The 21,092-nt window shown below is 49.2% G+C and overlaps 2 protein-coding genes across 12 annotated transcripts; one reads left to right on the forward strand and one right to left on the reverse strand.

Moving 5' to 3' along the window:
- Positions 1-45: 45 nt before the first annotated feature.
- On the forward strand, positions 46-13,643 carry Sirt3 (sirtuin 3). 4 transcript variants are annotated; one of them, XM_020171532.2, is made up of 7 exons: positions 46-187; positions 2,412-2,595; positions 2,672-2,904; positions 4,099-4,199; positions 8,498-8,659; positions 12,451-12,660; positions 13,122-13,643. In XM_020171532.2, exons 1-7 carry the CDS (start codon positions 133-135, stop codon positions 13,140-13,142), a joined length of 966 nt encoding a protein of 321 aa, XP_020027121.1. In that variant the 5' UTR covers positions 46-132; the 3' UTR covers positions 13,143-13,643. The 4 variants fall into 4 exon arrangements, with proteins under 4 accessions (XP_020027121.1, XP_020027123.2, XP_020027122.2 ...); XM_020171534.2 differs by having other exon boundaries at positions 52-187; positions 2,404-2,595; XM_020171533.2 differs by having other exon boundaries at positions 71-187; positions 2,451-2,595.
- Ric8a (RIC8 guanine nucleotide exchange factor A) lies at positions 12,622-21,079 on the reverse strand. Of its 8 annotated transcripts, none has more exons than XM_074052298.1 (12): positions 20,939-21,077; positions 20,690-20,857; positions 19,769-19,871; positions 19,415-19,462; positions 18,738-19,328; positions 18,189-18,280; positions 17,518-17,668; positions 16,556-16,651; positions 16,309-16,453; positions 16,085-16,229; positions 15,552-15,671; positions 12,622-12,738 (listed from the first exon to the last, which is right to left on the reverse strand). In XM_074052298.1, the coding sequence occupies exons 2-12, from the start codon at positions 20,716-20,718 to the stop codon at positions 12,693-12,695; spliced, it is 1,566 nt and encodes a 521-aa protein (XP_073908399.1). In that variant the 5' UTR covers positions 20,719-20,857; positions 20,939-21,077; the 3' UTR covers positions 12,622-12,692. The 8 variants fall into 8 exon arrangements, with proteins under 8 accessions (XP_073908399.1, XP_020027117.2, XP_073908369.1 ...); XM_020171528.2 differs by lacking the exon at positions 12,622-12,738 and adding an exon at positions 14,356-15,175 and having other exon boundaries at positions 20,939-21,076; XM_074052268.1 differs by lacking the exon at positions 12,622-12,738 and adding an exon at positions 20,071-20,234 and having other exon boundaries at positions 15,182-15,671; positions 20,939-21,078.
- Positions 21,080-21,092: the final 13 nt, after the last annotated feature.

Genomic DNA, 21,092 nt, shown 5'->3' on the forward strand with positions numbered 1-21,092 from the left:
GGGCCGGCGTGCCGGGGCGGGGCCGGCGTGCCGGGGCGGGGCCGGCGTGCCGGGGCGGGGCCGGCGTGCCGGGGGCGGAGTCGGGCGCCTGGCTGCACGTGACTCGCGAGCGCGGGTGCACAGTGTAACGTCATGGTGCTGTGGTGTCGGCGGGCTCTGGCCTCACTGTGGCAGTGGGGTCCGGGAGGTGAGCGGGCCGGGCTGGGGGAGGCGCGGGATACCGCAGTCCGGCTGTCGGCCGTGTTTACGCGGCGGGCAGTGCCCGTCTGCTCGCGGCTGGAAGCAGTCGTGACAGCGAGAACTTGGCAGGTGGTTCCGTAGCCAGACACCGATGCCTGTCTCTTAACGATATGTCTCCGAGCGATTTCCAGTGCAGTGCGGACTTTTCCTGTGGAAGTCCGTTGTATGGATGTTTCACAATTTATTTCACCATTCTCTTGTTGAAACAGTTTTAAATCTTTATTACAAAGAGCTTTGTGGTGAATAACCTTGTTTGCTCCTCAGTTTTTAGATAAATTGTAATGGTATGTACGTTTAACATTTAATTGCCCCTCATAAAGGTTGTGCGGTTAAAACTGTCACCGGCAAATATTCCCACCCTTCGGCACAGTAATTGCACTCTGTAATTTGTTTTTTTTTTTTTATCCCTGGGTGACCTGCCACTGATCCTGTGCAGCTGCACAGAGGGGAGGGTGTCAGCACCAAAACAGGAGCAGGGACACTGCTGCCTTTCAGATGAGGGCCCGTGATTACTCCCTGGAGTCCAGCAAGTGGCATTTGATCTTGACCTTGACTTAGGGAGGTGGGGGAATTCTGAGGTGGAGACAGGGCTCTTCAGGCAGAGCATGCTGGGTGGGAAGGGGTTACTTGGGAGACTAGGGTTTAGGGAATACACAGAACAGGGAGGCCTTTTGTTTGGCTGTAACAAGGGGTACACAAGAGGGAGTAACTGGAGTTAAAACTGCCCCTGGGATGGGATATGCTGTACTATTAGGATCCAAATAGCAGAGAGCTTTGGGGCAAACCATGGCAGCAGGATGTAATGAAGACAGGAGCAAAAGAAAAAGACAAAACAAACACTGTTAGGATCATTTTCTTAGAAGACAGGTCCTGAATTGTCCTGATAAATCTCAAGATATGCTTTTAGCATCTTTATTTCCGGCATGTTTTACAAGGGAAAGAAGTTCTCCTAGTTGCCTGCTTTATGTCTGTATTAGCTTTAGGTTCATCATTTATTTGGGGAGGGTTGTCAGCTTAATGTTTAACTTGTCCAATATTTTTTTTCATCAGAGAGGAGGGATCTCCATAGTGTAGACAGAAAGCTAGGGTCATCTGATGGAAGAGTGAACTAGTTGGCAGTCCGTAGGGTATGAGAAAGGCATCCACCCATGGCCTGGGGCCCAGTGGTCCTGAACTCAGGGCAGGCTGCCAGAGTGATGGAGATATGTGCAACTCCATTAGATACCAAGAGAGGCTTAAGTCAAGGCTGTAGACACAGGAGACCTTCCAGGGCTGCGTGAAACTGCAGTGCCTGTGCTCCTCTGCTGCAGACCTCAGTGGGGGATTTTCAGTGGCCACTGCAGATTCTATTGTTTCTATTGCTTTTGTTTTCTTCCTATCACTCTCCCAGGTGTTGTTTACAAAGTCCTAAAAGCCTCTTTGAAACTCATGACTTATTTACTGTGTGTAGTGTGCTCTTTTCCTATGAAAGATGATTTTAGAGTAAATTCAGAGACTCCTCGCTGCAGTAGGTAAACCAAGAACTCTGTAGCTATGCCAGGAGAACCCTGAGCTGCAGGGTACCCCCTACCTTTCCTCACTGTGTAACCTTGGCTGCTGAGTCGTGGAAGCTGTCCCTGCTCATCCCTGCTCATTGGTAGATGTTGAAGATGAACTGCCTGCAGCAGTCTGAACCCCTAGCTGTCAGGGTTTGTGTGTTTCTGGAATGGTCTCTAGAGCTTAGTTTTTATCCTAATAATGCATGATATAAAGTCTGAGAGTTTTAATTTTCTTTAAACGTCACTGTATATCCATCACAACTCATGTATGGTAGGGTATGCAGCTCTGCTGAGAATGTGACCTGAGTACAACAAAGGGATGCTCTTGGCCTGACTTCAGCTTTGGTATGGAACCCTGGTCTGAAGACTGGCCTTTGATGAGGGACTATGAAGGGATGCTTTCATAGTACCCATTAACCAGAATTTTTTTGCCCCCAAGTAGGTCTTGATTTCTGGCTTTCTATTTAGCCAGTAGTCATTCATGGTGAGAAAAGTGGTTATTTAGGGGGGACGGAACAGAAGGGCATGGCCACTGTAGATTGTGGGAAGAGTAGAACCCTGCACATTCTTATTAGCTGGAGACTGATTGTCGTCTGCTGCCTTTCTGCTGTGCTCTTGCTGTCAGTGCTGCAGGTGTGAGAAGGCCCATCTCTCTTTCTGTGGGTGCTTCAGGCCTGTTTGGGAGTGGAGGCAGTCATGAAAAGGAGAAGCTTTCCCTGCAGGACATTGCTGAGCTGATCCGGTCCAGAGCCTGCCAGAAGGTGTTGGTTATGGTAGGGGCTGGAATCAGTACACCCAGCGGCATTCCAGACTTCAGGTATGCTCATTCCTGGTTGATGCCACTTCCCTGTGGTCTTCCTAAGGGTCCGAGCTTCTTCCTTCTGTCTCCACAGATCTCCCGGGAGTGGCCTCTACAACAACCTACAGCAGTACCACATCCCATACCCTGAGGCCATTTTTGAACTTGAATTTTTCTTTCATAACCCCAAGCCCTTTTTCAAATTGGCCAAGGAGTTGTACCCTGGGAACTATAAGCCCAATGTTGCTCACTACTTCCTCCGACTGCTGTATGACAAGGGACTGCTCCTGAGGCTCTACACACAGAACATTGATGGGCTTGAGAGAGGTGAGCTCTCTGTCCCCCTTCTATGTTCTGTGCCTGTTTCTAGGTAGGACTGGGGCCCAGTGCTTACACCTCATCCTTGTGGCTGTTTTAAGCCAACTGGTTATGCCTTTGCATCTCTGGGTGTTCGAGGCCACTGTTGGGACCTCCTTGTGGGTCCCTCTCCCACATATCTGCTGGGCTGAACTAAAGTTCACATTGTTTTGCTAATCTTATGTTGAGCTCTTTTTTTTTCTTTTAAAGAAATGTGTTAAGCACACAATAGTAAAAAATTACAAGGAACCCTCATGTCCTCTCCCTCAGTCTCCATCACCAACACAGTCCTTGTTTGTTTGTGCTCTCCCCATCTCTCCTGTACACCTAGATTATTTTCAGGCAGATTCCTCACATTTTGAATTTAATATAGAAACAGTCTCTAAGTTGATGAGTATGTCTGGAAGATAAAGACTTTTTAAAACACAGTTCTGATACTGTTATTACACTAGAGACTTACCAACTATTCAGTATTGTTCAAATTATTCTGTTATAATTTCTTGGCCACATCTCATGGTAGTCACAGAAGAGATCCACAGGTTGGCCTTACATCCTAGGGAAGCATTGCTGGGTCATCAGAGGTGCTGCGACTCCAGGAGCATGTTTCCTACGAAAGAGAACCATAGGTGACAGTGAATGTGCTGTGGAGGCTGTCTTTCCTCCTGAGGGACAGGGCAGGCCTTGGGGAAGGTGGAGTTGTCTGGCTGTGTGTTTCAGCACTCCAGTTAGGACAGTGGCAGGGGTATGGGAAATCACCTGCCCCCCACCCTTTCAGAAGTATATAGAAGTAATAAACTATGAGAAGTTCCAGCCCCTCCCCTCCCATCCTTTTTTTTTTGGAGACAGGGTCTCATTATGTAACCCATGCTGGTCTGGAACTTGCTTTTTCTTTCTTCTTCTTCTTCTTTTTTTTTTGGTGGTACTGGGTTTGAACTTGGCCCTTAAGTTATACCTCTGGCCCTGTGGCCTGGAACTCATGATCTTCCTGCCTCAGCCTCCCAAGTGCTGGGATTGCAGGTATATACTACCATGCCTGGCTGAGAAGTCACTTTTTGCCTATTATTACCTAATCAATTTTTCTGAAATGTAGGCCTGCTAAGCCTACAAGTTAGGCTTTTAGACTCGCATGGAGGCTGCAATGCTGAGCTTTGGTTTGAATTTCAGTGTCTGGCATCCATCCCTCAAAGCTGGTTGAAGCTCATGGAACCTTTGCCTCAGCCACCTGCACAGTCTGTCGAAGGTCCTTTCCAGGGGAGGACTGTTGGGTGAGTTTTCCCACTGAAGGGTCTCTGTCTTCTGTAGTTGTTGGTGGGAGGTAATTTGTAAAGGTGGTATTTTAAAAGTGTTGTGTTGGAAGGACAAGAGTGCAATAATAGTGTGAAAATATTTTCCCCTAGTTTTGATTTAGAAAAGTAAACACATGCTTGTAAAAAACTAAGGCGGGGCTGGACTGTAGCTCAATTATAGAGCACTTTCCAGATGTACACAAGACCTGGAGTTCAATCCCCAGCACCAAAGGGAAAAACAAAACCAAGAAAAAATGGAAATAAAAACAAAAATTAAGGCAGTACAGTACAGAAATATGCAGGGAGAATGAATTTCCCTTTAACCAGTCCTTCCTGCCTCCCTTTAACAATTTGGTGTATAATGTTCCAGGCCTTTAAAGGAAAAGATGTAAACATACACGCACATGTCTGTATACACACAGCTGCACACACTGTGACTGCTTTATCCTATGCAGCATTTCATGGGCATCTTGTATTGATACCTCCAGTCCTGCTCACTCATTTTATTAGCTATAGAGTATTACATTTAGCCATTCACCTATTACAAACCTACTGATGTTTGTAATTTTACTTTTTTTTTCTTGGCAATGCTGGGGATTCAACTCGGGGCCTCACACTTGCTAGGCAGGTGGTAGACACTTGAGCCATGTCACTAGTACTTTTTGCTTTTAGTTTGTTTTTCAGATAGGGATTGCTATCCTCATACCTCTGCCTCCTTAGTAGCTGGGGTTACAGGCATGCATCACCATACCTGATCAATGATGTTTGTAATTTTCACTATTCAAGTAATGCAGCAATGACACCTGTGATTTAGGATGGGTTTCTTAAAGCAGAATGGAATAGAGTGGAAAACTCTTAAGAAATAAAGATAAACTCTGAAATGTTAACATGTCATAGGACCTTGTTTTTTACTTGTTTATTTTTTTTATTGAGGTGAAATTCACATAACAGTTCTTTGGACTTAGTGCATTCATAGTATGTGTCATCAGTCACCTCTGTCAAGTTCCAAAATACCCTCAAAAGGAACCTTGTAATTATTAGGAAGACATCCCCTTTCCTATATCCCTAGCTCGTGGCTTTGTCTCTATAGATTTATCTATTCTGGGCATTTCATAAGTGGACTCAGTGTCTGGCCTCTTTCACTTCTTTCATAGCATTTGAGTGGTTCATTTACATTGTGGCTTGCATCAGTACTTCACTCCCTTTGATTTCTAAGTAGTATTCCATTGCTGTGTACTCTATAGGTTGTCCGTCCACTGATATGTGGCATGTCTTTCTTGACCAGCACTGTGACTGGTGTGCAAAAGTTGGACTGCGTCATGAGGGAGGAGTTGTATGTGGTCTTAGAGCGCACAGGCAGTGAACCTATGCATACACCATCCCAGAGGTGGGTGTGCTTGTTCTGGAAGCTTCAGTTTGGCACAGTTCACAAGGTCAGCATGTACCATGGACATGAGCAGACAACTTGGTTGATAGTCCAGCTGCAGACATGCCTGACACCTGGCTTTACAAGGTCTCGCCCTCCTGTTAGCAGCCTGCAAGCAGTGTTACACAATTTTGAGTCTCTTCCATGACAAACTTCATTCTTTTCCATGTAGAAATAGTTTTTCCAGCACCATTTATTGATAAAACTGTCTTTTCCCTCACTGAATAGTTTGGCACCCTTAAAAAAAAAGCCACTGACAATGTATGTGAGGACTTATTTCTAGGTTCTCTGTTCTGTTTCATTGGTCTGTATGTCTGTCTTATGCCAGTGCTATTGCTGTTCTGGTTACTATAACTTGCACCCAGTTTTGAAATCAGGAAGTGTGAATTTAATATGATGGTTATGTCAGCTTTCTGTAGCTGTAACAAATGCCATGATAATCAACTTACAAGGGGAAAAGTTTTATCTTGCTCATAATTTCGAAGGTTCCAGTCCATGATCTATTGGCCCTGTTGCTTTGTGCCTGTGGTGAGGCATCATAGCATTATGGGAGCATGTGGAGGAGAAGAACGTTCACCTCATGAGGCTGGGGTCCCAACACCCACTGTTCCCTTTGAGAGCTCACACCCCCCATGACCTAAGACCTCCCACTAGGCCCCCCCTTAAAGGTTCTACCTCCCAACAGTACCACAGGCTGGGGACCACACTGTCAGCACACAGCCTTTGGTTGACACTTGTCTTTATTTTATTTTTTAAATAGGCTTTGACACCCATTTGAGGAGTTTTAGGTTCAGAGTAAAATTGAATAGGAAGTACAGACATTCTAGTGTACCCTTGTCCCCACAGATTTACAGCTTCTCCTGCCATCAAACCACCCACAGAGTAGGTCGTGTTACAATTGCTGAACCTGCATTGACTCATCATCATCAGTCACTGCACAGTTTACATTAGGGCTCACTCTTGCTGGGGTGCCATCTGGGGGTTTGGACAAATGTGTAATGGCATATATCCACCACTGCAGTACCACGCAGATGGAGTTTCACTATCCTAAAATTCCTCTTTGCTCTACCTATTCATGCCTCTCCTACCCCAGCCCCTGGCAAGCACAACTCTTTTTCTGCCTTCAGGGTTTTGTAGAGTTGGAATCATCAGCATGCAGCCTTTGCAGGTGCCTCTTTCACTTGCAATGTGTATTTAAGTTTCCTCTATGTCTTTTCCTGGCCCAATCGCTCATTTCCTTTTAGTGCTGAATAGTATTCCATTGTGTAGATGTGTCACAGTTTATTTATACATTTACCTGCTGAAGGGCATCTTGGTTGCTTCCAGATTTTGGCAATTATGAATAAACTGCTATGAACTTCCACGTACAGGTTTTTGTATGGACATAAGTTTTCAGGTTCTTTGGGTAAATACCAAGAAATATAATTGTTGGATCATTTAGTAGCAGTATGCTTAATTTTGTAAGAGATCACCAAACTGTCTTCCAAGATGGTTGCACCATTCTGAATTTTCACAGCACTGAGAGTTCTGTTGCTCCCTGTCCTGCCCAGCATATTTTTTGTCGGTTCTAGGTTTTGGCCATTCTCATAGATGGGTAGTAGTGTTTCCTTGCTCTAATTTACAGTGCCCTGTTGACCTGGGATGTTGAGCATATTTTCATGTGCTTACCTGTCATCTTCGTATCTTTTTGGGGGAGGTATCTGTTCTTGTATTTTGCCAGTTTTTAAATTGTTTTATTTTTGTTGAGTTTTAAGAGTTTTTTGTATATGTTAGTTATTATTTCCTTATCAGAATGTCTTTAATAAACATTTTTATCAGTCTGTGGCTTTTCATTTCATTCTCTTGACAGTGTCTTTCATAGAGCAAAAGCTTTTAATAAATTGTAGCATCAATTATTTTTTCATGGATTTTGGAGTATCTAAAAAGTCATAGTCACACCATTGTCATCTGAGCCATAGCCATAGTCATGTAGGCTTTCTTCTGTGTTAACTTGTAGAAATCCAATTGTGTTACCCTTTACATTTAGGTCTTTGATTCATTTTGAGTTAATTTTTATGAAGCTTTTTTTGCATGTGAATGTCCATTTGTTTCAGTGCTATTTGTTAAAAAAACCATACTTTCTCATTGAGTTGTCTCTGTTCCTTTGTCAGAGATCAGTTGATGATGTGTTAGTTTTGAGCTTTCTGTTCAGTTCCCTTAATCTCTTTATTCTTTTTTTTTTTTTTTTTGACAGTACTGGGGTTTGAACTCAAGGCTTTCCTTGCACTCGCTAGGCAGGCGCTCTACCACTTGAGCCACACCTCTAGTCTGACCTCTTTATTCTTTCACCAATACAGCCATCTTGATTTTGGTAGCTTTATATAGTGAGTCTTGATGTTGGAAGGTCAGTTGTGTGTGTTCTCCTTCCACATCATTATTGACCATTCCAAGTCTTCTGCCTTTGCATATATGCTTTAGAATCTGTTCATTAGTAATGTTTTCTGCATGTTTTTCACTTTTCTCATTGTCTTCAGAGTTTTGCAGTTTCACTGTGCTGTGCTTCCATATGGATTCATGCCTTTCTTACTAGACCAAATGCCTATAGAGCACCATACGAAGACTGTGGTCTGCCCCAGATGCAGAGCAGGGTTAGACATGCAAACTGTGGAGAAATTTGTGGGTGAAACCATGTGATGTCTAGGATTTGCTTTTGGAGAGTTACATGACATGATTGGCAAAATGTTGGTAACTACTGAAGCTGGGTGTGGAGCTCATTACACGACCCTACTCTTGTGCATGTTGAAACTTCCTTGAGAGGCTGTTGCCTTTCCCTTTAAACGCATCTTCCGTGTACCACCCTCTGCCTCCCTAGGCTGATGTGATGGCGGACAGGGTGCCTTGCTGCCCTGTCTGCAATGGTGTGGTGAAGCCTGACATCGTGTTCTTCGGGGAGCCATTGCCCCAGAGGTTCTTCCTGCACATGGCTGATTTCCCCCTGGCAGATTTGCTGCTTGTCCTTGGGACCTCCCTGGAGGTTTGTTGAGAGGTTCATTGAATAAATGAGGTGGGTTGGGGTGGGGAGTAGGTATACTGCCTGGGGGTTGATGGGTGGTACCATCTTTGGATCCAGGGTGCTTCAGGTGTCAGCAACTGTGCTGAAGGTGGGTAGGCAGAAGGTGTGTGGGAAGGGAAGAAGGAAGGAGGGGGCAGGCAGTATGGCAGATCTCCAATTCATGTCAGGAAGCCCAGTGTCCAGGTGGAGCAACGCCAAACCTCAGAGGCTGACCCAAGCTGACCATTTGGGGCTACCAAAGGGTGGACCTATCACCTGGGGAGGAAGAAAGAGACATATGACCTCTGAGGGACAGGGGTATGCTGGGGTTATGCTAAAGGTCAGGGGGAAATCTGGAGAGAAGATGTTGAGTTGAGGTCTGTACATGGGTGTGAGCTGCATAGGAGATGCCTGCTGGACATGTCAAGAAGCTGATCCACATCTGGGTTTGATTGCTAGGAAATTATTAAGAGGTGTGATGAGAGCTGGAGGTGAGACCATAACAGAAGCAGGGCCTGAGTGGGTGGATGTAGGCACCAGGGTGGAGGACCAGAAAACCCAGTGCTAAGGCCCAGCCTGTGTAGAGGCCCAGCACTATTGCTGTATGCTCTGAGTCAGGTCTACTGTGGTGTTTGGACAGACACAGTGAGACACAAGCTCTGACCTTACAGGTTGTTAAGGGAACACGTAGCTATAGGGAAAGTAGAGCAGACATCATGGTAGGGCAGGGTAGGGCAGAGGGCTGCATTGTGAATATGGGTGCTTTATGGGAGCTTCGTCAGGAAGGGACTCTGAAGGGAGGGGTCGATGTGCCTCATCAGGAGAAGACAGTGAAGAAGATGTGTGTATCTGTCAGCTGTCAGCAGCAAAGGAGGTAAGGGTTTCAGCTGAGGGGAGGTCTAGTGGGTGTGTTGCACATTGTCCTGCAGTGAGGGCATGGTCAAGGAGGCAGGGACAGGCCTTTGGGAAGGCCGATGCTCTGACTTCCATTGAGAGGGCTCTGGTGGCACTGTGCTGTGAGATGGGGCCTGGGATGGGGCCCTTACAGGTATTTGGCACATGTGGGTCCCAGGTAAACCAGCAGGGGCTGAGGCCTGTCAGAGTCTGGATGTGAAGGCAGAGGGCAGCAGGAGGTAGGTGTGTGTGAAGGTGTGTACTCCTATAGCACTGCATGATTCGGCTTATTTCCTGGGCACTGGGAGCTCAGCCTCTGTCACAGGGATTTGAGGCAGCAGGAGGCAGATGTGAGAGGTGGAATCCAGCAGAGACCTGAGGTCAGAGATAGGGTGTAGGCCTGGGGTGGAGGACAGACTCCAAAAGGGCGGTCAGAGGGAGTACAGACCTGGCTTTGTGGGCCTGATAGTGTGTGGGCTAAGCCCTGTCAATGATGCTGGCCACCAGCCATTTTTTTAAAAATCTTTTTTGTGGTACTGGGGTTTGAACTTGGCTTTGCACTTGCTAGGCAGGTGCTCTACTGCTTGAGCTATGCTTCTAGTCCTTCTTACTCTGGTTGTTTTAGAAGTAAGTCTCACTTTTTGCCCAGGCCAGCCTAGACTATAATCCTGTTTTAGGTTTCCGGTGTCTGGGATGACAAGAGCATGCTATCAGGCCCAGCTTTTTTCTATTGAGATAGGGGGTCTCTCAGACATTTTTGCCCAGGCTGGCCTGGAACCATGATCCTCCTGCCCTCAGCTTCCTGTGTAATTTGGGATGACATATATGTACCACTGTGCAGCTATTGGTTGTGCTGGGTATGTGATAATTTTTTGCCCAAGCTGGCCTGGAACCACAGTCCTCTTGATCTCAGCCTTTCAAATAGGATAGAGATGAGCCACTGATGCCTTGCTCCCATGTTTGTTTTTTAAGTAAAATGAAAATAGCATTTTTTATATTTTTTTGCAGGGCAGGGTCTGGGTGTGTAGCCCAGACTGGCCTGAAATTCATTATGTAGCCTGTGTGACCTTGAACTCTAAATCCTCCTACTGCCTCAGCCTCCCATGTACTAGGATTATAGGCATGCATCACCACACCTGGCTCATATGCTTCTTTAAAAAGATTCATTCGTACATTAACGGCTGGAGACATAGCTCAAGTAGTGGAGCACTTGTCTAGCAAACACCAGGCTCTGGGTTCAATCCCCAGTACTGAAAAAACCAAAAACAACAACCCCCCCCACCCCCCCGCCCCACAGTCATTTATGTATTATATAACAGAATAAAGCCTTTAATTCTATCCATAACTTTAGCATTTTGGTCTGTGTCTTCTCAGGCTTCTTTTCTGTACAAATATATATGGATAGATGGTGATGCTCAACCCAGTGTGACAGCATTGTGCCCTCTATTCTGCAACTAACTTCCCATCAGCAATGTTGCCTTATTAGTGCTGGGCTGGCAGCTCCCTTACAGATGGTTGTGGGGCTGTGCCTTCAAGTTGGGACCAGTGTGAGCTGAATACACTGGTGTGCACAGGCTCTGTCCTGGGTATTGTGGAAAAAAATAGGGTGTGTTGGATTATGGAGTACTTCCATCTCCAGTAGGTGTCCCATAATGTAGGGTATATAAACCATGTTTTTTTTTCTAAAATTAGACCTAGTCAGAATTCTGAAACACATCTAGCCACAGAGTTGTAAGATAAGTGATTATCCGTAACAGATTTACTTAAGCAATTTCTTACTAATGGATAATAAAATAGATTTTGGTTTTTTTCAGTACTGGGATTGAACCCAAGGCCCCATACTTGCTAGGCAAGCCCTCTACCACTTTGTGCCATGTCTTAGACCCAATAGTATATAATTTTTATGGTAAAACTAATGCCCGTGTATTTTTAGGACACAAGTGCTTCTGAAGAACGTTGATAAATATGTAATTTCCAGAAGGGTTTACCAATTGCCCTGCCATAAGCAGTATATGAGAGGCCGTTTGCTCATCTCACCAATACCAAAATTAGCTATTTCATTTTTTTTTTCAACCTGAATGGCTAAAAATAGTGTGGTTTGGGAGTGTGGCTTAGTGTAGTGACCTAGATTTTCTTCAAGAACTATTTTTTTGTTTTTATTTTTGTTTGGTTTTTGAGACAGGGTTTTACTATGTATGTAGCTCAGGCTGGTCTTGAACCCACAATCCTGCCTCTGCTTCCCGATGCTGGGATTACAGAGTAGATGTGTTTACATGTCCCAGCAAGAACTATTTTGATAACATTTAAATCTGTAATCCATTTGAAAATTTTTCAATGAAAGGCAAGAATTGAGCATTTACTCTCTGATCTAAGCCAGTCTTTATAACCCCATCTATTAATCAACCCATTTCTTATTATCTTGAAAGAAAATATCACTTGAGAGCTGTTGCAGAAACTGGCAGCATAGGTCTCTCTGGCTTGTGGTGGTTGATGAAGGAAAAGGGACAGTGGTCAGCTTGAGGGCAGGCGCCCTGGTTCCTCTGAGAAGACAAATGTAGGAAGGACCTCCAGTAGACTCAGACTGTGTGGTGGGAGAGCAGGTGGAAAGAAGATGCTCACAGGCAGAGCTTGCAAATCGGCAGGAAGGGTAGAAACAGGGAGAAGCCAGTGAATGTGGAAACAGCAAGAGGAAAAGGAGAGGAAGGCCCAGGAGGGGACGAGGTCATCTAGACAAGTGGGAGGAGGCCACTGGAAAAATGATCCAGGGTGGAGTCCTGTGTCCTGGGTCTGACCACGTCTCCTGACCTGAAGGCCTCAGTGGCAGTGGTGTAGTCCTGATGGGCTTGGGGTGGACACTGCTCACGTTTGTTGTTTTTCAGGTGGAGCCTTTTGCTAGCTTGTCTGAGGCTGTGCGGAGCACCGTGCCCCGACTACTCATCAACCGGGACTTGGTGGGGCCCTTTGCTTGGCATCCTCGAAGCAGGGACGTGGCACAGCTGGGGGACTTGGTTCGCAGTGTAGAAACGCTAGTGGGCCTTCTGGGCTGGACAGAAGAGTTGCAGGCCCTGGTCCAGCGGGAAACGGGAAAGGTACAGACCACTGAACTCTGGTGTTTGGCCCATCAGACTGAAGCTTGAGGGAGCCTTTTCCTGGCCTGACTCGAGTTTCTGTACAAAAGGAGATTAGTAGCTTTATGGAGTCTTGGAAGTGGCCCTCCAGAACTTGATCTGTGCCATTTCCTGCCTTCGCAAGAGTTTATGATTTCACAGACTTTTTTTTTTTTTTTTAAAGCTGTCATCCAAGGGTTACTTCTCCAAAAATAGTATTTTTGAACATGTGAGCATTAGTACATTGGCTGAGTACTCAAACCCCTTGGAACGAGGGTTTGTTTAGCCACCCTGCTCTACTAGGCCTGCTGGGATCTCTTGACTTGCTTCTTTGGAAAGACAAAAGCTTGTTCCTGAAATATGTTGTCTTCAGCTGTGTGACCCAGGCCTGAGATGCTGGCCTGAGTGCACAGCTAACTGATCCCTTCTCTCCTCTGTTTCAGCTGGACGGTCAGGACAGATAAGGCAGTGGCTGCCCACATTCGAGAAATGGCCACACAGGAGAGCCACATCCTAATTTTCTAGTGAGACGATGTGTTTGAGGACAGCTTGGGTAGGTTTACAAATCTCAGCCAAACCAGGACGTGTGACCTGAGGAATGGATGTCTGAGGCTGCCACTGGAACATCTGACGAGGAAGGGCATGTTCATACTCAGGGACACCCAATCAAGGATGCAAAGGAGCCACCTGTTGTTTCCATCTAACTCTTCACTCTGCTGAAGCTCACAGTGCAAAATACTTTCTTCTGATGGTGACCCTCTTAGACTGAAAGAGATTCACTGGATCCCAGTCTGGGTCTGCTTTACTGTGCCCAGGCTGTCTGGAGGGCAGCTCAGCATGTCTGTTATAAGATCCAGGCCTGGGCTTTGGTGATATGGTGGGATTGTCTAGCATGTAGGGTCTCTGATGTAGGGTCATTTTAAAGTCTCATTTCTTACATGAAATAAATTTCAGTGTAATAATGAGCAGCCTTTCATCTCTTCACGACAGCAAGTGTTGACATGATAGTATTTGGGTGTCCCCTGCCCCCAACAGTCAGGACTGAGCCCAGCTGTCCCTAGGTTCACTGTGAAGGTGGCCCAGGCCCCTCTTCTAACCGGCCTCTTAGAGAACAGACATCTCCCATAATCTCATCTGCCCATCACCCTCTCCTCCCACACCTTCCCGGACCAGGGCTCCTTCCAGTAATAGTGCTACAACTAAACTCCAAAACAAGGAGGGCACCATTCAACTTCAAAATCTTGTTAGCTCTGGGTTACCTGTCAGACCCCCCACCCCTACCTGTGCTTGTGCAGAGCCCAGGCTGGGCTTCCTAATGTGTACACTTGGGGCAGCCCAGGTGCAGCTTTGGTAACTAAGCCCTCTGGGTGTTAGCACTCCATCCTTGGCTCCTACCCACACGTGCACACTCCTTTCTGGCACTGGCACCGTGAGAGCTATTTCCCAGGCACTGGCACTTCCTGTTTCTGAGCTGCACCTGCCCTGGACTAGGACTGATGGGGTCAGATTTAACTGACAGAACCCATGGAAGGAGGTCCTGTGACCTTGCTCCTCAGTGCTAACAAAAGACATGGCAATCTAGGGAAAGTGTTGGATCCTGAAAAGAACAAAATTAGTTTCTATTTCTACTTAATGTCCCCTTACTTGAGTATTCTACACAGTTATTCACACACACAGTCCTGTCCCAAACTACTCTTTATTCTGGAATATTTCTGTGGCTGTCAGAAGTTCCGAGATTTCAATTTATGCTTTCACGAGGGCATTTTCCTTTGTGTGAGTGTTTATAGGCTAAGCTAGTGGGTAGGTTTGATCCAGTCATCACAACCAGTGGAGACGGCAGTGGGTGGCTGAGCCCAGGAGAAGGAAAACTTACATATTAAGAGGCCACCAGCCCTGTGCTGGGGAACAGAAGGGGGGTGAGGGGAAATGGGGGAAGGGAGAGATAGAAACAGTGCATGCTTTGGTGCTCATTGTGTTTCTGAACAGTTACACTTCCAGTGGATTCCTTCCCCTGTGAAATGCAGCAAATGCCTCACACACCGCAGGCCAACCCCAGAGGCACTGTGTGCTCTGCTCAGCCCCACCTTCCCCCCGACTCCCTAACCCTATCCCAGGTAGCCCTGCCCTCCCAGTGGCCTTTGCACTCTTGGCACACAGCACAGAAACGACTTCGTGTGTGTAAGTTAAGGCTGAGTTTCCTGATAATAGCAGGACAACACCACCACAGTCCTAAAGGTAAGAAATTGGACCAAAATCAGAAAACTTGGGGAGCAGAGAGTAAGGGTTCCCAGCTAAAGGGGTGTGTGGGTATCCCTAGACCGCACCACGGTTGTCTCCGGGAGCAGCACCAGTTCTGGAAGGAGCAAAGTACTACCCTCAGTCGGGATCTGAGTCGGGGTCTGAGGAGAGCTGCCCCTCCATGGTCTCACACATTGCATCCTGCAGAGATGTGAGGTGACCCCGGGGGCTCATGCCCATGGGCTGGATGACTCTGTGCCTGTGGAGAAAGTGCGGCGGGACCTGACAAGACAGCTTGGCTGCTGGGCAGCAGGTTCCTCTCATCCCTGGCCGCTATTGGGGAAGCCTGGGGGGAGGGGTACCTTGTGTTAATCTGGCCCAAATCCTAACTGCTGCCTAATGGTCCTGAAATGTTAGGCAGCCCCTTACATTTTTAGCCTCAGTTTTCACTGTCTATAAAAAAGACACAAAACTGACCTTGCTCTAACTTCTTCTGGGGGATTTCCTCTAGGGTAAGTGATTCAAATATCAGTAATGCAGCCTCACGGGATCCCAAGTGCTCCCCTCTCCCAGGGCTCCCAAGACAGGCTGTGGTCCATTCCCCCTTCTCCCAACCATAGGTCCTTCTTACACACCTGGAGAGCTTGTCAAACATGTTCACCAGCTTCATGGCCTCATGCTCCTTCTGCTCCTCTGTCATGCCCTCCATAGGGTTGGGTGGTTTCTCCTCCACCCTCCCAGTCACTGGGTTGATGCTGCTTCCCGGGAGGAGGAGCATGGGGAATACATTAGTGGCTCTTCAGGAGAAGTGGGACTATGTGAGGCAGTTGGAGTCCCCATCTTTCTGCTTAGGCCTAGCCTGGCAAGAAACTGACCTTCCTTGTGGTAGTGGTGGTCGGGGGAGGCAACTGCAGAAAAGATCTCCCTCCAGGAACAGCAGCCCCTGCCCCGGGCACCTCCTGGTTTCCCACAAACCCACTCACTGAGCCTCAGCATGCTCAGAATGACATACCTTGTCACAGGACACACACATCAACTGACTGATTCTGAAAGGTTTCACCCATTCCCATCCCCCTCCCACCCATTACAGGGGTCTGGATAAGGTGGAAAGTAGGGACTGGGCGGGATGTGATGAGGGAACTCCTGAAGAGTGTGTTGGAGCACACACCTGGCCTTGGCTTCCTTGTACTCCTCTGTGTCCGTATCCTCATCCTCTGAGTACTGGCCCTCAGGCCGGCCCCCTGCCATGAGGCCCCTGGCAGCCAGGAGGCCAGCAGCATTCCCGTAGCCTGTGTACTTGATGAAGCGGGGTACTGAGGGCCAAGATAGAGGTTAGTGCACAAAATGCAGTTGGAGTGGGACAGACCTGGGAATTGGGCTCCGCTTACTCACCACTCTCAGAGCACAGGACAAAGAGGAACTCAGCAGCTACCCTCTTCACATCCGTGTCTAGGTGTGTCATGAGGCGAACGAGCTTGTTCCGGAGCAGGTCCCCCACCTCAGGCCGAGTCCTCACATCCCGCAGAGGAGGCAGCACCTGGGGAGGTAGCTGTCCCTAAGTCTAGGTTTATAATACCCAGGAGTCTGTGACTGGGGCCCAACCCATGCTCCCCTGGAACTCTCGCTCCTTGCCAGGTACCTGGGCCTTCAGGAACTTCCTAGCTGGACGGTGTATGCGGGCACACTCCGTTAGCACACTCAGCACGGGAGCCACACTCTCCTTCAGCCTGTGGGTCTGCAGAGGGGCCTGTCACTGGGGCTGGGCACCTGACGCGGGGCAGGGTGGGGGCCGCACACGTGCAACAGCAGGTCTTGGCAGAGGCTTTCGAAGAGGCCGTGCTGCAGTGAGTCAGCCGAGGGCCAGAGTCGGAGGTGGGTGTCTGTCAGCTTCAAAAGGGATGGGAACAGGACCTAACTCCAGAAGCCACTTGAAAGCTTTGTGACTTGGGGCAAATAACTCAACTGCTTTCAGTCTAACTTCTTCAACTATAAACAAGGGATGTGAGCAAAACAAAAAGGTTTTGAAGCTATAAGCACACCACAGCTACACACACTGCCCTCAGGAAATGGTTAGAGAAACAAGACTCCCTACGCTGGTGCCTTGTGGACAGCAAGCAGTGTTCCTATCCATGCCTGGCTTCACTTCCTCCCTGAAGCTCGACACCAGCACCCACAACAATAAGAAAAGTGGCCACACCCAGGGTGCTCAGCCAGCTCTCCCCTCCCACAGCTCACATGTACTAAGAGTACCTCTGCACCACAGAGGATCATAAGCAGGAACTGGGGGCTTCTGAGGTCCACTCAGGAGGGACCCACAAAAAGACCTAAAAGATAAACTCCTCTCTAGACCCCAAGAAACTTTTTTTTTTTTAAATAAAGCAGCAGTAGGCCTCACGCATGCAGGTGTCCACATGCTTCTGAAGAAGGCAGGGTCTGGTGTGGCCACCACTTGGTTGGTCCACAGAGAAGAGTCACATGAAACACACCACCAAGATGACTTTCACATGCCATGTGGGTGGTGCAGAAGCAGTGACCACAGCTGTGCAGGGAAGCTGGAGTCAGAGCCCCTAGGGAAGTTCACACCACAGATCCGCTGCCTACCTGGTGCAGACGCTTCTCTAGGAAAGCAAGAAGCACACCGATCACATCCATGTTCACTCCCATGAACTCCAAGGAGCCCTCGTGCAGCTCCAGGGTGAGGAGAACGTCCAAACACTTAAGGGGCAAGTTCCCCAGAAGGTTCACCGCATGCCTAGGGAGAGATGAAAAAGGGCCTTGACAGGGTTGATGTCTCAGTACAGGTGCCATCCCTGGTTCTTCTACTAGGGCCACATGATGCAATCCAGTGTCTAGGAGTCTGAAGAACAGCACTAGGGACCAGAGCCAAGGTCAGGGCCTGGTCTCAAGGGTGTGGGGGGTTCTCAGAGGGGCAAGCACACTTCAAGACACTCCACCTATCCCAACCTGTTTGGGATCCAAATGATCTCTGGAAACCAAGACCAGCTCAGGCACCAGTCACCAAATATAAGGACAAGGAACCACATTGCACTGTAGTACCATGACAACCATCACATCTACCCAAAACCCTGCCCCTAAGTTCACAACTCTTATCCTCCACACCCTGGAAGCACCTGTGTTCTTTGGAAACACTAGTATCTGGTTCCTTCTGACAAAGTCATACTCTATGGTAGGGCCTGGGCTCCCAGGTGGTTCTGGTCCACAGGCAAGGTTGAGGACATCAACTAAATGTTCAAGCACATTCTTGTCCTCACCCATGGAATTCCTCTGTGCGGTCTCCAGCAGCAGCAACCATCAAACAATGCCGCAGAAGGGTTCCCAGGTACCGGTAAAGGGCAGCATCTTCCTGACCAAAGACAGAAAGGGGCTCCTGTGAGAGGGAGCCCCACTCATTCCTACTGCTGCACTCCAGGGCTACGTGGCAATGCCCACCACACTCTCCAACTGCACATCTGGTGACTTGGCCAATACTGGGCTACTGCTTTCCCAAAAAGTCCACAAGTGCACTTGTATCTGCCCTTTCCCCATTAGGATTTTAGTGGGACCATGCCTTGGTCCCACTCTCAGAGCCTTAGTGTGAAGAATGTCCTATTGCCTCCTGGTGCACTATTAAAGCATTTCTAAAGGGCCTCCATCTCCCTTAGAAACCTTTCTCAAGGTCTCTGCCTGGAATAGGCATCTCTAGGAACATCCTCCTGTTCTTGCTATGTCTGGCACCCAAGAACTTGAAGATACTATGAGAGGTAGAGCCACAAAATGTCCCAGCTGAATTGAGCCCCACCCATGATCTAAGACCATCTCACCTCCTCTACCTCCTTCTTGATGGAATCAAAGGTGATATTGAACAGCACTTTAAGGATCTCCATGGCCCGCTCAGTCTCTTGGGGAGGAAGAAACTCAGGCGGGTTCTCTTCCGGAGCCACTCCCAGCGTCAGCTCCAGCGTGTCGGTCAGCAGGCGCACACCATGCAGCTCCTGAAACAGCTGCTGACGCACATCGGTGCGCAGTGCTGTTAGCAGGAAGAGGAGCCGAAGATCAAAGAACTGGACATCATGGGGAAAGCTCCTTTTTCGGTACAGCCCCACACGCTCTGCAAGCCTCACCACCAGGTGGGCCTCTGCTGCTAGCATCTGTGCCATGGGGCTGCTAAGCACAAGATTGCATAGGCACTTGAGCGACTCGAGTATGACATCCATGTCTGGGGACTCTGGGATGAGCCCCTCAGAGGCAGAGATGCCAGCACAGCAGGCTAGTGCATGTAGACTCTGGCGGCTTGCGAATGGGTCCAGGCAGTTGCGGTCTCGGGACAGGATCCGGACAGTCTGCAGCCAGATGACGCGATGTGAGGGTGGCAAGCCCTGCTCCAAGACGGAGACCAGTAACTTTGCGAGTCTCTGTGGGCAGGAACAAGAGTGGCTCCACCAGGTCTTCTTGCTGTGGCAGCCCTCCCTGCCCTGTTACCCCTTGGACCTGCACTCACCTTCCTGTCTTCCTGTTGGGCATCATCAAAGGTGAAGCTCTGGGAATGCTGCAACGAGACACACTGGGCTCAGGTGGGGCCTGTGCTCCTCGGCTGTTGGCAGCAGCCATGGCTCCCAAGAGATGGCAAGGTTCGCCCTCGCCGCTCGCACACCTGCCCCGTGGCAAAGGGAACATCCCATCCCAGACCCAATCACGTCCCGCCGCCGTGCTCCCCTCGCTCGCTTACAGTCTCCACCACACTCACCCGCAGACTCTCGGGCCCACCACGCGCGCAGGCCCACTCGGGCCCCACCGCGCACACACAACGCTGCCCTTCCACACACGCGTGACCCTCCGCCACGGTGCCGCTCACCTCTCGGTTATACGACCGTAGAGCTTCTGTAATTATGTCTTCCTCCCCTGTCTCCACAGCATCCGCAACCGCCCGGGGATCCATAGCCCCCGGCGCCGCGAAGCTGTAACAAGGAAAAAAAAATAACGACCGAGCCCTCTGGCTCCGCCCTGGCCCGGAAGCCCCGCGTCGGCGCGCGAGGGATGCCGGGAGCCCCGTGAGCGTGGGGCAGGGCCTAGGGTTGCGCAGCATCGCAGAGGATGCCGGGAGGAGAGTGCGCGGCACGCGGGGCGGGGCCTCGGGTTAGCGGCTTAAGGTGGTACCGGTGGCTGGGAGGCTTGGCAGTTGACTGATGTCGAGGTCAGCGTTGTCCAGGAGCTGAACAGCGGCCCTCTTCTGTGCTTCCGCCTCATGGGCGGGAATTTCCCACAGGAGAGGCTCTCGGCCCACAAGCACCAACGTGACGCACGGGACAGAGCACAGAGGGCTGCGGAGGCGGGGGCCGGGGGGACGCGAGGGTCACACTCAGGAAGACACTTTCCTGCCTGACCAGCAGGACTCAGTAGTTCAGGGCCGCTTGGTTGGTCAGGCAGGAAAGTGTCTTCCTGAGTGTGACCCTGCCTTCGTGGAGGGATGTCCCAGAGGGAAAGACGGGGAATAACAAGACGACTTTGAGGCACTCAAAGTATTGTATTATTGGTTTTTTTAATGCACCTGGTGGGCTGCAAAAGGGTCCAAGGAAGTGCCACTTTGTCGAGACCGACAACGGAAAGTGGGCAAGGAAACGATCTGGACGAAGCCACTCCAGGCAAAAGAGCACCAAGTCAACGGCGGGCCTAGAGAGGTGGGAGCGGGCGGGCAGGGCAGGGCAGGGCGAAGGCCAATCCTGTCATGTCTGTCGGGACAGTTACCTCGCAAAGCAGAGATGATGAACGTGCTTACTTCATGAGTTGTCCAGGGTTACACGACATACAGGCAACGCTTCATGTGTGGGCGAGTAATTAATACACGCAATTCCAAGCCTGGTGCCAAGCCCTCGCAAGTCTCCTGCTCCGAGATTCCTATGGTCCCCGTCTGTCCTCAATTCATTTTTCCTGTAGTTCTTCACACCTGAATTTTACGCAGCATCCTCAGCACCCATTTCCGTCTTACAGAGGCAGTTTTCGCACCCGAGCCCCTCCCTAAGCTTACCCGCCCGCACTCCGCCCGCCTCGCGCTCTGCAGCTGGAACGCCAGGCCCAGACCGCTACTTCGCCTGTCCCCGCCTGTGAGCCTCCGGGCCTGCGGCTGACAACCTGAGCACTGGAGTCCAGTCCACCGCGATCTCAAGAGCCTACGCCTCCCT

Source organism: Castor canadensis, chromosome 1 (genome assembly GCF_047511655.1).
Source record: "Castor canadensis chromosome 1, mCasCan1.hap1v2, whole genome shotgun sequence".
Taxonomy (NCBI): Eukaryota; Metazoa; Chordata; class Mammalia; order Rodentia; family Castoridae; genus Castor; species Castor canadensis.

What these genes read in the sequence shown, in the direction of transcription:
- Sirt3 (XM_020171532.2), top strand. Translation starts at nt 133, where the DNA reads ATGGTGCTGTGGTGTCGGCGGGCTCTGGCCTCACTGTGGCAGTGGGGT. An exon ending in AGCGGCATTCCAGACTTCAG is followed by an intron (nt 2,596 to 2,671) that starts GTATGCTCATTC and finishes CTGTCTCCACAG; the next exon opens with ATCTCCCGGGAGTGGCCTCT. An exon ending in TCCTTGGGACCTCCCTGGAG is followed by an intron (nt 8,660 to 12,450) that starts GTTTGTTGAGAG and finishes GTTGTTTTTCAG; the next exon opens with GTGGAGCCTTTTGCTAGCTT.
- Ric8a (XM_074052249.1), bottom strand. Translation starts at nt 20,718, where the DNA reads ATGTCGTGTAACCCTGGACAACTCATGAA. An exon ending in AACCCTGGACAACTCATGAA is followed by an intron (nt 19,872 to 20,689) that starts GTAAGCACGTTC and finishes TCCTTGTTACAG; the next exon opens with CTTCGCGGCGCCGGGGGCTA. An exon ending in GGAAGTTCCTGAAGGCCCAG is followed by an intron (nt 16,454 to 16,555) that starts GTACCTGGCAAG and finishes CTACCTCCCCAG; the next exon opens with GTGCTGCCTCCTCTGCGGGA.